This window comes from Halyomorpha halys, unplaced genomic scaffold (genome assembly GCF_000696795.3).
Source record: "Halyomorpha halys isolate HHAL.00 unplaced genomic scaffold, Hhal_1.1 Scaffold1391.1, whole genome shotgun sequence".
NCBI lineage: Eukaryota > Metazoa > Arthropoda > Insecta > Hemiptera > Pentatomidae > Halyomorpha > Halyomorpha halys.
Window position 1 is genome coordinate 64,529 of NW_027115008.1, and position 13,294 is coordinate 77,822.

At 27.5% G+C, this 13,294-nt stretch overlaps 2 protein-coding genes across 7 annotated transcripts in view; both read right to left on the bottom strand.

Annotated features, from left to right (window-relative positions):
* LOC106689549 (uncharacterized) overlaps nucleotides 1-2,188 on the bottom strand; it is an 11,521-nt gene extending 9,333 nt beyond the window's left edge. For all 3 annotated transcript variants that reach the window (XM_014434567.2, XM_067052098.1, XM_014434566.2), the window contains exons 1-5: nucleotides 2,105-2,188; nucleotides 1,902-2,012; nucleotides 1,528-1,669; nucleotides 1,325-1,438; nucleotides 1,013-1,222 (exon numbers count right to left, since the gene is read on the bottom strand). In XM_014434567.2, the coding sequence (XP_014290053.1) occupies nucleotides 1,013-1,222; nucleotides 1,325-1,438; nucleotides 1,528-1,669; nucleotides 1,902-2,002 (567 nt within the window). In that variant the 5' untranslated portion in view covers nucleotides 2,003-2,012; nucleotides 2,105-2,188. The remainder of the gene's footprint in view (nucleotides 1-1,012; nucleotides 1,223-1,324; nucleotides 1,439-1,527; nucleotides 1,670-1,901; nucleotides 2,013-2,104) is intronic.
* A 3,064-nt stretch (nucleotides 2,189-5,252) lies between these two features.
* Atg101 (autophagy-related protein 101) lies at nucleotides 5,253-10,723 on the bottom strand. 4 transcript variants are annotated; one of them, XR_010844727.1, is made up of 4 exons: nucleotides 10,456-10,723; nucleotides 10,005-10,382; nucleotides 8,630-8,891; nucleotides 8,202-8,338 (listed from the first exon to the last, which is right to left on the bottom strand). XR_010844727.1 is itself a non-coding variant. In XM_067052099.1 (3 exons), the coding sequence occupies exons 1-3, from the start codon at nucleotides 10,540-10,542 to the stop codon at nucleotides 8,691-8,693; spliced, it is 666 nt and encodes a 221-aa protein (XP_066908200.1). In that variant the 5' UTR covers nucleotides 10,543-10,722; the 3' UTR covers nucleotides 7,761-8,690. The 4 variants fall into 4 exon arrangements, 3 of the variants coding, with proteins under 3 accessions (XP_066908201.1, XP_014290047.1, XP_066908200.1); XM_067052099.1 differs by having other exon boundaries at nucleotides 7,761-8,891; nucleotides 10,456-10,722; XM_067052100.1 differs by lacking the exons at nucleotides 10,005-10,382; nucleotides 10,456-10,723 and adding an exon at nucleotides 9,631-9,866 and having other exon boundaries at nucleotides 5,253-8,891.
* Between the last annotated feature and the right edge of the window lie 2,571 nt (nucleotides 10,724-13,294).

Sequence of the window (13,294 nt, forward strand, 5' to 3'; positions counted from 1 at the left end):
TCAGTAACTTCTATGGGGTTCTAGATGGTAAATCCGTTTACAGATGGGAAATTTATTATTCCGTATTCAAATGAGAAGAAAAGTAAATTTGCCCCGAAAGTGCTGCCATCTCTTGAAAAAAAATCTTACTAAAAATCGGTACATTTAGCCTTAAGGAGTAAGGCCTTTTGATGGATACATTATAAGACTATGTACACCAATTATAGTTAGACAGTAAATTGTTCTTTAAATCCCCAAATTCTCTCAATTATTGATGATTTTAAGATTGTTTGTCCAGGTGTTTTGTCAGAAATCCAGGAGACTCATGCGGAATGCATGTTATGGAATGATAGAGCTATACTGAGCATGCGCCCGCCAGTTCAGTAATAGTTAAAACTCCTGTTGGAACATCGTTTATTCCGAAAAATTGCACTATTTTATTGATGGTAGTATGAAGTTCGACTGAAAACATTTTTGGATTGGAACTTACTTTTAGAAATTGGAAACTTGTAGACAGGAGACAGAAGAATATTTTAATTATAAATTAAGAACCTTGTCATATAATTGACAAAAGTACCATGTGTATAAAGTATATTGTCTCTAATTGATTTTTTGTTAGTAATATATATGGAGATAGGAATAAAACTTCGTTAATCTGATAGTTTACATTCTGCTGTGCATTAATCTTCTAAATGTATACTGTTTGCTGCTATGTATTCGTCATTGTTTACTTGGATATCCACGTTCGTAGTGAATATGTGTGAATCATTTTCTTTTTTTGATGTATTGCAACACCTCCCGATTTTACTTGGAGACGTTTGAAATGTGTTGATCGGGGTCATGTGTATGATTAGTCCTTGTATTTACCTATTTAAGAGTTGAGATACTCTACATCAGAAACACTCGACAATGAATGCTCATGGTAAGGTTTGCTGGATAGGAGGTGTATTAACAGGATGTTTTAAAGTATTAAATCCCCCCAAAAAATATTAAACGTATTAAAAAAAATATTAAAAGTATTTATTTTGTATACCTGCAAACGCATTTGTAAGAGTTGTGAAGCTAATTTTTTCCTTTTTCGGTATTCTCGACTACGTTCAGCTGGAGTTTTAGGTATTCGTTTACAAAAATTTGGTTTTATTGATTGAATTTGGGTTGTATGTGTGTTAACTTCAGGACTTCGTGTACAATTTTCAATAATATCCAATTGGTTTGGTAGTTTTTCTACTTTAGTTAAAATTTCCTGTAAATAATTTTATATAAAAGTAAATATTAAACCATAAAAATAATATACGATAAACTAGTAATACAATTTTTAAAATAAAGGTAATTATTCATAACTTACGGTTATGTTTTGTGATTTTTTTTTCTCTCTGAATTTTCTAGTACGTTCGGTAGATGTTTTAACGTTTCGTTTAGAATTGTCAGTATTTACCTGTTGTGAATTGCCATTATTTTTCTGTAAAAATGTTTAATTTTTAACTTATTATTATTTAGCTGTAATATGTACCTATTTTAATTATTAAAGTAAGTGATAAATAATCATACTTCAAAATTTTGTAAAGCCAACTTTTTTCTCTTTCGAAATTCTCTAACACGTTCTGTTGAAGTTTTAGGTCTTGATTTTACTTTCATTCCGTCAGTGCAGAGATTACAAACATCCATTTTAACATCTGATTTCAATTTTTTTCTGAAAAATGTGAATTGTATTTTGAGGAGCATGTAATAAATTTGTATAAATATGAAATGTTTAATAAACGTTTACAAAATTTTACCTATTAACCGATTAAAAACTCCATACTTTATATTATATTATGAAAAATTAATTTTAATTTTTTCGGAGAACGTTTATGTAGATGTAAATAACATATCCTTTTTATATCAATAAACAACCACTACGTTAATGTATTTATTTTACTTACTTAAAATGTTTTGTCAATAAATTTGTATCAGCAGGTATTGTTTGGGTGCTAATTTCTCTTTTTTCAATTTGCTCATTATCTTGTGAATCCTGATTATTCATTGTCGCAATACTTAACAAACAAATTCAGTTATATTATCAATCACTCACTTAACTTTATAAACACTAAAATATGATTGTAATAAAATAATTAATTATACATACCCATTTGAAATAACAAGCGAGAGTCGCGGGCAAACCGTTCCGTCTAAGATAGGAATAAACACGATAAACAAAAATGGCTACCACACACCTTTCTCCCCACCACTACCGTTTCATATTGAGCGTTCCCTCACGTCACACGAAATCAATTTACTCCCCTATAATTTTTTTTTTTATTTAGTTTTAAAACGTCAACATTCAAAAATTAGGATTCAGAATCAATAAAAGGATAAATTCCTAAAATAAAAAGGCAGCACAATATTTCACCTAATGCATATAAGTGAACAATTGGCTCAATTTAATTACAATGTCTTTATAGCTGAAACGTTTTTGTTTAAAAGTAAATATACATTCCATGAAAGAATATGGAGCCTTCTTAAAAATTTTAATATTATTTTGACCTTAAAAATCTTTAAACAATATAAATAAATGAAAACAACTGCTTAGAGCACCAATTGGATCTTTGAAAGAGTGTTCTTTCTTCAGGGAAAACAAAAATTAAAATACATTTTCACAATTTTTGTAGAAGATATGTCTTGAAAAATAACATAAATACATTTTTTCCCCCAATTCATCTGAATTTTTTAAATATTGTCATATAAGTTTTATTATTTGGTTTGTGGTTAAAATTGTTTGTTTGTAACCTAAACAATTTGTAAATACAATTATGTTAGAAGCACAGACTCTTTGTCTTTTGTAATAAAAACCCTCTCTGGTCCATAACAAATATTTATTACTTGAAATAGGTCAACAATCTATTTCTGGTGTAGTTTAAAAACTATTGATCCACAATAATTGTTTAAGATTTTAGATAGATTGTCCGGGTGGCATACAATCAAGGTACAAAATAGTAAAGAAACTATTTATTGGTAATCAAAGTTTAGCACCACTTTGCGGGGCTAAATGAGAACAAGACATTTAGAACTAGAGTACTGAATAGTGAAACAATACTTATACTATATCAACTATTAATCTTCCAATAATTGTTTTTAAAAACCCATCTCCATTTAAATTAAATGAAATTTTAGGAACTACAAACCTTGGTTTAATCTAACCTAAATATTATTGAAGAATTTTCTGCTATCAACCAAGGGTGTTAATATTGGGTAATAGTTTATTTTGAATAAGAATTCAATTTTTTTTCTGATTGGAAAAGTAGATACAAACTATTTGGAGATGTTTCTTCATAAATTATTGATATATGTAATCTCACAATTTTATTTCTTAAAAATATAAATTAATTTTTAAAATCTGGATACAGATGAACAATAAGACTGCTCATTTACTGATTGTTATTGAGTTGTCTGTTGCATATCAAAAATTGAAAGTAAAAAAAGTTAATGGACATATTGACTTCTGTTGGTCTTTGAATTAAAACCTTTCTAAAAATGACATTTTCCCCAGGCCCTTTATTTAAATTCCAAAAATCCAGCTCTAAGGACAAATAATAAAAGAGAACAAGTAAAACCTTTTAAATGCCAGGTAGCCAGAAAACAGGTTTTGTCCTGAGAAAGGGCAGAAAACTACCTGACTGACCCAGCTACCTGCTCCTAGCCCTTTTATAAACCACTGTGGCCTTGTTTTGTTCTTGGAGATCTAACAATATCCTTTGTTCTCCAGTGTTCTTGGAGATCTAACAAAAATTCAGGACTATTAAAAATAGGAACAAATAATTTGGATTTAACCTTTAAATTGTTTCCAACAAATATTTGCTTCCTAATAGGAACTAACACATTGTTTATTTACAGGTCGAAGATATATAAAGTGACTAAACAGTGGATAAGAATCATCAATAAAATGAAAATAAAATAGAGAATCTATTTTAAAAAAAAAACAACCTCTTTTCATTTATTTCTCATCACATAACTAATTCAATACCCATTAAAAAACTAATTAATATTACATATTTCATTTATTTTGTCATCAATTTAAAATTATCAATATTGGTTGATAGATTCCAATATCCTTCAAATTCATTTCCATTTTTATAAATTATTAATAAAAAATAAAAATAGTAAGAACCACTTTAAATACATTTAAAAAAACAATACAGATTATTTATTACTGAGTTATTGTTTTATCTATGACTCAGGCAATAATTTGTTCATTGATATTTCTTTTACATCCTTTAAAAATGACATAAGTGAAGGGCTCAATATTAATTTATTGGCCAATTTACCCAATGGACAAATAAAAATTACTGATGAACAGCTCTTTCATTATTATTTAAATTTTCAATTTAGAACTCTATACTATTCTAGAACAGTTCAATTATAAATTTTCACTTAATAGTTTTAAAAAAATAATTAAATTTGAAAATATTATTGCATAATTGATGGCTTAAACAAAGTTTAAAATTAGGTTTAACCTATAAATCATATAGTTTATTTAAACATCAAGAGAGAAATTTGCCCTAAAATGTGTAAGTTTAATTAATATAGGTCATAGTAAGACTTTTTTTTAACTGGTTTAAGCTTCCAGGAAGATATTTGCATGAAATTCTTCGAGTTCATATTCACAATTTTCTCTAAAATATTCCAGTTGTTTACAATTGATTAACAGTATTATCAATTTAAGATATTTGGAAAATAGGCAGTTCTGTAAAATGAGGACAACTATAAAGATAACAGGTTTTTAAAATGACTTCTTTGTCTCAGAGCTTCCTCATTAAGAGAAATGTAGACAACAATTACTTTTTTGATAACTATGCCACACATTAGGTTTTTTACCAAATAATTTTCTGAAAGAACAAATAATAAAATATTAAAATAAGTAAGCTTTTCTTATAAAACCTTAATTAAAGTAATTATAAAATTACCTTATTATGTTATTTTGCTAGAATATTTATAACCAAGTTGTAAATGTTATATAGTTAAAATAAATGTACCATTGTTAAAAATTTATTCTCTATGAAGTAAGACTTGTATGACTACTGCTGCTTGGACTTAATGAATGAGTGTATCTCCTTTCTTAAATATTAATATTGATCAAATTTAATCTGTTTTTTTTTTTAATTTTTAAAAACATCATTTATCATTCTATTATTAGTAAACATAAGGATTAATATAAAAAATAATAGCTAAGCACTAGTAGGAACATTAGACGACTATAATTACAAAATGGTAAGGGATTAAAAAAACAAACAAAAAAAAAGTTTATGATTAGTTTTTTCTAGATAAAATTATTGAACATGATTTCGTTACAAATTTTACAGGTTGATATTTACATTTTGTAGAGAAAAGATGTACAAAAACATCACATCTTTCAACAGAATTAAGCAAAATACTTAATACTAACAGACAGTACATTCATGCAAGTATAAGTATATAAATATATATATAACTAATAATGTTCAAAATTACTGTAAGATGTATTAAAATTATACCACAGACAAAAATATTCACCAAGCACTTAACAAACATCAATAGTCTCACGTTATGCTATTATCGCACTAAGATTTACTTATATCTTACATAATTTTCTATGAAAATAATTGGCTCAGTATTTTTAAAACGAGTACTATTTTTATATTCAAATATAGTTTATGGAATATACCTACGTGTAAGAAAAAATTAAAATATCATACAACAAATTAAAAAAACAATCTTTATTTTACAATATTTCTAGAACAAACAAACTTATTTACAATAATGATTACTAAGCAGTTTAGTAATGGATTTTCTCATTAAGTACAAAGAAAAAATATTTCATACTTAGAACAAATCCAAAACAACAAATTCGTATGAGCAAACGAGAAACTACTTACACAGTAAAATAGTACCAAATTACAAAAAGTATAGTAAAATAGTTGATATTTTTTAAAAAGTAAATTTATGAATAAATTTTTAATAATCGTTTGTCATAAAAAAAATATATATATATAAAACATAAAAAATGGAACCAAACCAAGAAAAAGTTATTGCTAAATACTAACTTACTTAGTACAGCAATTTTTCAAGTAATGAAAAGGCTAACATACCGAACAAAGAACTCTTACAAGCGAAAATCTGGATACGTATAATTATGAATAGTCTTCGTGTTTTCACACAATAAATGTTTGTACTTCACATTTCACATTAAAATGTTCACTAGATCTTAAAATACCACTCATTTGAATGATCGTCACTTTATATCCATAAACTACCAACATTATAACCTTATTAGGGATATTCTTTCATAATTGATCTCATGACATATCAGCCTAAGCCCGTTTATACATACCTAATATGTATTTTAAAAATAATAAAAACATTAAATTTAATGCAATACTTAATAAAAAAAAAAAATGGTAAGTCATAATTACCACTTATAAGAAATTGTTCATTACATTAAATTGAAATTTTTTTTGACAAAAAAGTCAGATCTTCCAAATAAAACCACACTCGTCTAACAATAATTACCCGTAGAATTGAACAGAAAGATACATCAATAACCTTTCAACTGAAATTTTTTTTCAGCTATAAACAAAATAAAAAATAAAACATAAAACATTGATGAACCAGCAATAACTTCTTACTGCTAATTTCTAAAAAAATCTGAATTATACATAATAAAATTGAAAAAAATATTAATATGGATACACATTTTTATCTTCTTTTTTTTTATAACTCTTAAAAGATAGATACATTACTAAAGAATAAATTGTATTTATGCGACAACTATAAAAACCCATTGTGAATATTTTTCAACATTTAAACCAAAGAGGATTGATTTTTAAATAATGAAGGAAAATTTATCAAAAAGAAAATATGAATAATTTAATCAACTTAAGCTAAAACGTTAAATCATATGAAAAAGTTATTGATTTTGAAAAAATTAATTAGAACATAAATTGTTAAGGAAATAGGTAATTAGGGGTCAGTGCACTCTTTAGTTTTCTTTTTTACTTTAAATAATAAACAATAAGGCAGTTTTTTAATTTGTTCAAAGCAATTATTAAATTCTGAATAATCAATATTGTTTCAATAAACGTTTAAAAAGAATTAACCACCTATTTGAACAAAACCATACAACATATATCTTCAAAATTACCTAATAAATAGTACGAATTTTAAAATATATTATGTACCTAACCTTCATCGATTCACACTCAAATGCTTGAAAAAGAAAAGAAGAAATTTATGAATATTATCAACATAAAAAAACTAATATTTTATGCACTGAAATAGAATTAAATATTTTTTACAACAGATATAATTATTATTTTAATAAAAGTTATAAATATATATTATATGCAACATATCTCAACTCTTTGACCAATTAATAAATATGTTATAACCAATGAATTTAACTAATAAAATAAAACAATTCAGAATGAACTTCATAATTTGAATAGAGTTTTACAGATAGATATCATGTCCAATAACTGAGAAACACAAATATGAAAAAGTTAAATGTTTAGTTTGGCAAGGCCCGACTCCATAAAAAACTACACCTCAAACAAAAAGTTTCTATGACTTCAATTTCAATTTAATTGGTATTCTAAACTTGAAAAATATTATATATACATCGTATGAAAAAAAAAATCTTAAATGGACAGAGTTTCTTTTATTATTTTTTTCACAGTCCGACCTACAGACAAGCTTGAAGGTCCGGCAATGGCATAGTATAACTTAAATAAATAAGGTTGGATATCTGGATAAGATGTATCAAAAATGAGATCAGCTTCTGAATGACTCGGCATTTTAGGGATATAGTCATGTCTGTTCATCACTTCAGCAATATACAGTATTTTTTCAGTCAATAACTCACCAACTCTTTCTCGACACATCTGTCTGTCACTCTCAGTATTTATTTTGAGTAGTTGTAGGTGTAGATTCCATACTTCCCATGGAATACATTCAGGCTGAAAAGGCCATCTTGTTTTTCTTTTTTGAAAGAATTCTAAAGAAATTTGGCCAGAGCATGGGCTATCACTACATCTAAGGGCTTCAGAAAATCCTGTGATTTCCCTCCTCAGGGTCCTATCTAAACGATCAGAAGAACATCGTACATAAGTGAAATCGATGAAATCACAATCAACATCTTCATAGCCGACATTTCCAACAGAATAACTTCCTTCTTGCTTGTAAGAAAATTTGCCAAGTGTACGATGAAATAGCACAGAATGAAAAATGCTAGAAACTGCTTCATCGACCTGAAGGCCTCCGATTTCTAGTTCAAAAGTCTGAGACCTTGCATTCATTTTCTTGCCTATTATTTGTCTTAGCTTCACACACAAGCATCATAAAACAACATCTAAAACATAACATTATATACTTTTTAAAAATAAAAATAAAGAAAGGCTGGATTTAGAAATCAGTCTAAAGCCAATTAGCCTTTATTAATTAATCACTAGCTACATGTTGAAGCCTTGAGAAAACACTTGGCTAGAATCAAATGACTACTATAGACTACGAAAAAAGATTGTTTATAGAATCAATATATTTGAAAATAACTGTAGCAAACTATGAAAAATAACTCAAAATACTCTTTATAAATCACTCTCACCACGAATTGATTAAAATAAAATTCTAATAATCAGCTTACATTCAATAGACAAAAAATTAACACAAGTTAATTTTATACTAGTATGTTTCATATATCAATACTACTGGGACTCTGTGATATTCTGTTTTCCAGTACTGTTGATTTTAAAGTCCATTGGTTTGTCGTAACCCATTATTTTCTTATAGTGATGAAGGTCATCAAAAAATCTAGCATCAATAAAGAGAGGAATCCCACGTATGGTCATTGAAGTAAACATACCCAAGACATCAGGAACAACAGCTTCTCCTGGTCTGAAAGAAATCTGTAACCAAATATAATTGAGGTTAGTTTTGACAACTGGGTATACTAAAAGCTTTCTTAAACATCTAAACTTTAATTAAGTAAAAAAAAAAAAAAAAAAAAATGTGAACCCCAAATAAATAATTTATTTATCAAAATAGCATTAAAATTATAATATATTAAATTCTAATTTAATGAAGAAGCCCAACAAAAATAAATGTGGGGCCATAAAGCAGAGCTGTGACAAATTGAGCTTTTAAACTTCATAATTACTAAATCAAAAACCAAGAAAATAAACTCAATTAAAATTATACAAAATCAAATTTCAACAACTAATGAAATAAAGATGATTTGTTTAAATACGATAATACAAAAGAATATTAATTTAGTGAACTCTGAACACTAGAAAACAAATAGGTAGGTACAAAGATTTACTTTTCCACAATACATTATACACAATTATAAAGGAGATAGATACAATTGCAAAGTTTAAAGTTATAAAAAATAATTGAAAAAAAAAAATATATATATATAAATATATAGACACACACACACACACATATATAAAATTATAACAGCAATAGAAACTTATATGTTGAAATCATTTAGAGTTAATAAAAAAAATAAAAAAAATAGCAAACTTATTATTTGATAATTTACCAAGAATTATTAAAATCAAATTAATATTACTGACTAAAAATAGCGAAAAAATTATTATCTATTTAATTCAAGTATTCATTATTTTTGAGCTCTAAACTTACTTTTAATTATTAATGATATAATCCAACTAAACCTAAATAATATTAAAAATGAATCTCAAATTCAATCTTGAAACTCAATCAAAAATATAAAGACCCCCAAATTGTATAATAACCTAGCACCTGAAAAATGCATGATACAGAAAAGCCTAAAAAATCATACCCCCTCTCCAAAATCAAGTAAGATAAGAATTGACACAGTTGGATATAGGTCTAAGATGGTAATTAAAACAGCATTATGTCAACATAAATATAAAAAAACAAATACATCAAGATAAGAGTCGAGCATTGGATATGATTACAATATTTATGGTAATTACAACAGAAATTATAATTATGAATTATAGGTTAGAAACTGTTAAATAAATGTTACTTACTTCTTTTTTTCTGATAAACAATGTATAGATTGTAGCTGTGTATGAGTCATCCTTTGAATTGTATGCTATTGATGTGACATATTTTTTTGTAACAAAATGAAGAAGCACAGGAGTAACAAAAGTAAAAAACCCTACAAAAGAGCATATAGCAATTAGCATGGGTGTACTTGTTCCAACTTCTTGAGCTTTTTCATAAATTAGAGGCTGTGCACAAACTCCTGTAGCACTGGATAGAAGTGAAAATATCTTAACACTTCTAATTTGTTTAGTAAGAGGTCCTATATAAACAATTTCATTGTTCCTGTTGACTTTTTTGTCAGTTTCTGAGCTAAACTTCTTCAGTAGTACATAACTAGAAGCTTCAGAAGTATTTTTAACCTGAAATAAACATTTCTATAGTATTAATCAATTAATGACACCAGATAACGAAAAAAAAAGGTTAATAAGTTACTTCTAATAATCTTTTCATAACTCTACATTCTGAAGAAACATTTAAGTATGGCCTTAAGCCAAATCCTAAGAATCTGCAGAATGACATTTTACTCAACAAATAATAATAAACTTAAGTATAATTTAATAAAGGCACAGTTTATCGATGTTTGAACAAACTAAATAAGATATTAAGTCTTCTGAGAGCGAAGTATGTTATTTACTCTGTGATATTCCAGGACAGCATTATCAGAAAGGTTTCAACTTCAAGGTTCACTCTTAATGCACTACTCAATCACTGAAGCCTATCGTTCACTACTGACTGCTCGCACTGGACTGCCTTTGCCTATGGATTATTTACCTGAGTGCCAGTGGAACAAACAACACAATCACTCCCTTCACTATTCAATATCATTTTGTATTATTTTCTCCATTAATTTTAAACATTTAACAAGGTAATATTTAGGATTTTTTTATATATAAAATCTGTGTGTAAATATTGATAAACCAAAAAATAACATTAATAAGAAATTAGATAAATTGTATGTATACTCGACAAGTTCCTGTTAGTTGCTAGTTCCGTACTTGGAAAAGAAAAATGGATAGCCCTTTTCTGTTTGAAAGGCAGAACATTCTAACAGGGGTATTCACATGATCTTTAGTTTAACATTTTAAAGCGTGTTAATGGAAAAACTTATGTTAAATGGAGAAATATTTCCTTCTTTTACCAATTTAAAACTATATAACATGTGACATGGCTGAGAGTCTGTTAAATGGAGAATGTCACGAAACAAACCAGCTTAGCTTGTCACAGTTTTATTTGTTGTCGTTTTAAGTTACTTAATCGTAGTTTGTTTTTCTTTTGTCTTGTGTTTTGGACTTTTTAAAACATATAATCAGTAGCCAAACTTTTGCACTTCTGCTTTTCACTTTTTTTAGGCATGTTGTAATAAATTACTGTAATCAAAACTTAGAACTAAACAATAACAAGAAATTTGGAAGGAAAGGTTACTAAACAAGTTGCTCAGAAAATCCGCTAGGAGCTCTTATGCGTTTTTTTTTTTGTTTTTTTTTCCCGAACCCTCTAAAACAGAAATAAAATGTGAGTTAGTAGTGCATTACTGTGTAGAAAGAAAAAGTAATTCGTGTTGTGTCTTACCTTTTACTACCTTTGGTATTTAAAGGTTACCTGTTATGTTTAATTTTACTTATGAGCTATCCGTTCAGCAACTATTTGAGTCCGGAGGTGAGGGGCCTCCTCGTGTTATATCGCATATAATATAAAAAATAAAAATAAAAATAATAAAGACAATAGATAATAGTGAGATGATAAGAGAAACAGTCTGAAATCTAAAGAAGTGTGGGGGAGGGGGTTGGGGTGCATCAGAAGATGGAGCTATGAGGTGATGTTAATAGGTCTTATGCGTTTATCATTTAACATGACTTTAAATAGGGCTGCTCACAATGCTATACTTATAACATTTAACATGGTAAAACATTTTACATTTAACACAATATCATGAATACTGCTACCATACGCATATTAACATTCTTATTTTTCCAATACTGCAAATGGTGATAATCTAACCGAAATTATTGTAGTTTAAATTAATGTAACTGTATAAGCCTCAGAATTTTGTGCTGGATCTACATGTTTGTCACTTGTCGCAAATCCGGAACATACAAATGATGGGTAACAAACGTCGGTATCTGTACATCCCATCTTCATTATAAAAAAAGAACAAAATAGTGGTAGGCTAAATGAAAGGAAACAAATACCAGCAAAATAGATTTTAAACTATAAAAATTCATAGAAATAGTATTACATAACTTATAAATTCAACTTTCGTTCTGGAATATTTATTAAAGACTTGTTAATTTGATTACTCAGACATATAACGTCTTTATAAATAAAAATTTGAATGAAATATGGTCCGGGTGCGGTAAAAAAAATCTCAAATAGTAGATAATTATACTATTTTATTGAGCCAACGTTTCACCCCACGTGGCAGGGCTTCGTCAGGGCTAAAAAAAGAAAAAATATAAGTGTAATAAAGTACCCCTGTTATTTTACACTTATGTTTTTTTTTTTTTCCTTTTTGTAACTATAGTGTTTGTATCTTTTTTAGCCCTGACGAAGCCCTGCAACGTGGGGCGAAACGCTGGCTCAATAAAATAGTATAATTATCTACTATTTGAGTTTTTTTTTTTTTTACCGCACCCGGACCATATTCCATTCATCTATACACACGGTCAATTAATAATCTTCCAGTAAATAAATATTTGTACAATTTTAAATAAAAAATAAACTACTAGAGTTAATTTACAAAATTTGAAACAATGAATTTACAACGAATAAATAAAAAATAAATAAACTAAAATTAAGTATTGAATCTAAAGGTTGGGGAAATTCTCAAATTAAATAAAATAAAAAGAGCACATACGTTTATACGTTGACAATTCTGAAACAACAATAACGACACAAACGTAGATGCAGCACAAATGCTCTTGATTCGTGCCCAAAAATCGACTCTCAGCCGGTCAGCCACAAATTCAGGCCAACTTGTACCATCCAACTTGTACAATCCAAAGGACCTATCCACACACTGGCGCATGCGTGAATTTGCCATTGTTTGGCAAAAGTAGAAAGGCACCTTTAAAGCTCGCTTAACTTTAATGGAAATATTGAAAATCACTCCTAACTAATCGAAGTTGACTTTTAACATGCAGTAAACATTAATTCATAATTCATATCTATTTAATACTAAAATATGAATATATCATTTAGTAATCATGACGAATTTAAAACTTTCCTTCAATTGTTATGATAAATTTAAATGTTGAAAGTACGTGTAAACTAT

Bases quoted from the DNA above. Each gene is read 5' to 3' on its own strand.
- Atg101 (XM_067052099.1), bottom strand. From the start codon at position 10,542: ATGTCATTCTGCAGATTCTTAGGATTTGGCTTAAGGCCATACTTAAAT. The intron at 10,383-10,455 runs GTAACTTATTAA...TGTTTATTTCAG, and splicing joins TTATGAAAAGATTATTAGAA to GTTAAAAATACTTCTGAAGC. The intron at 8,892-10,004 runs GTAAGTAACATT...ATTTGGTTACAG, and splicing joins TGTTTATCAGAAAAAAAGAA to ATTTCTTTCAGACCAGGAGA.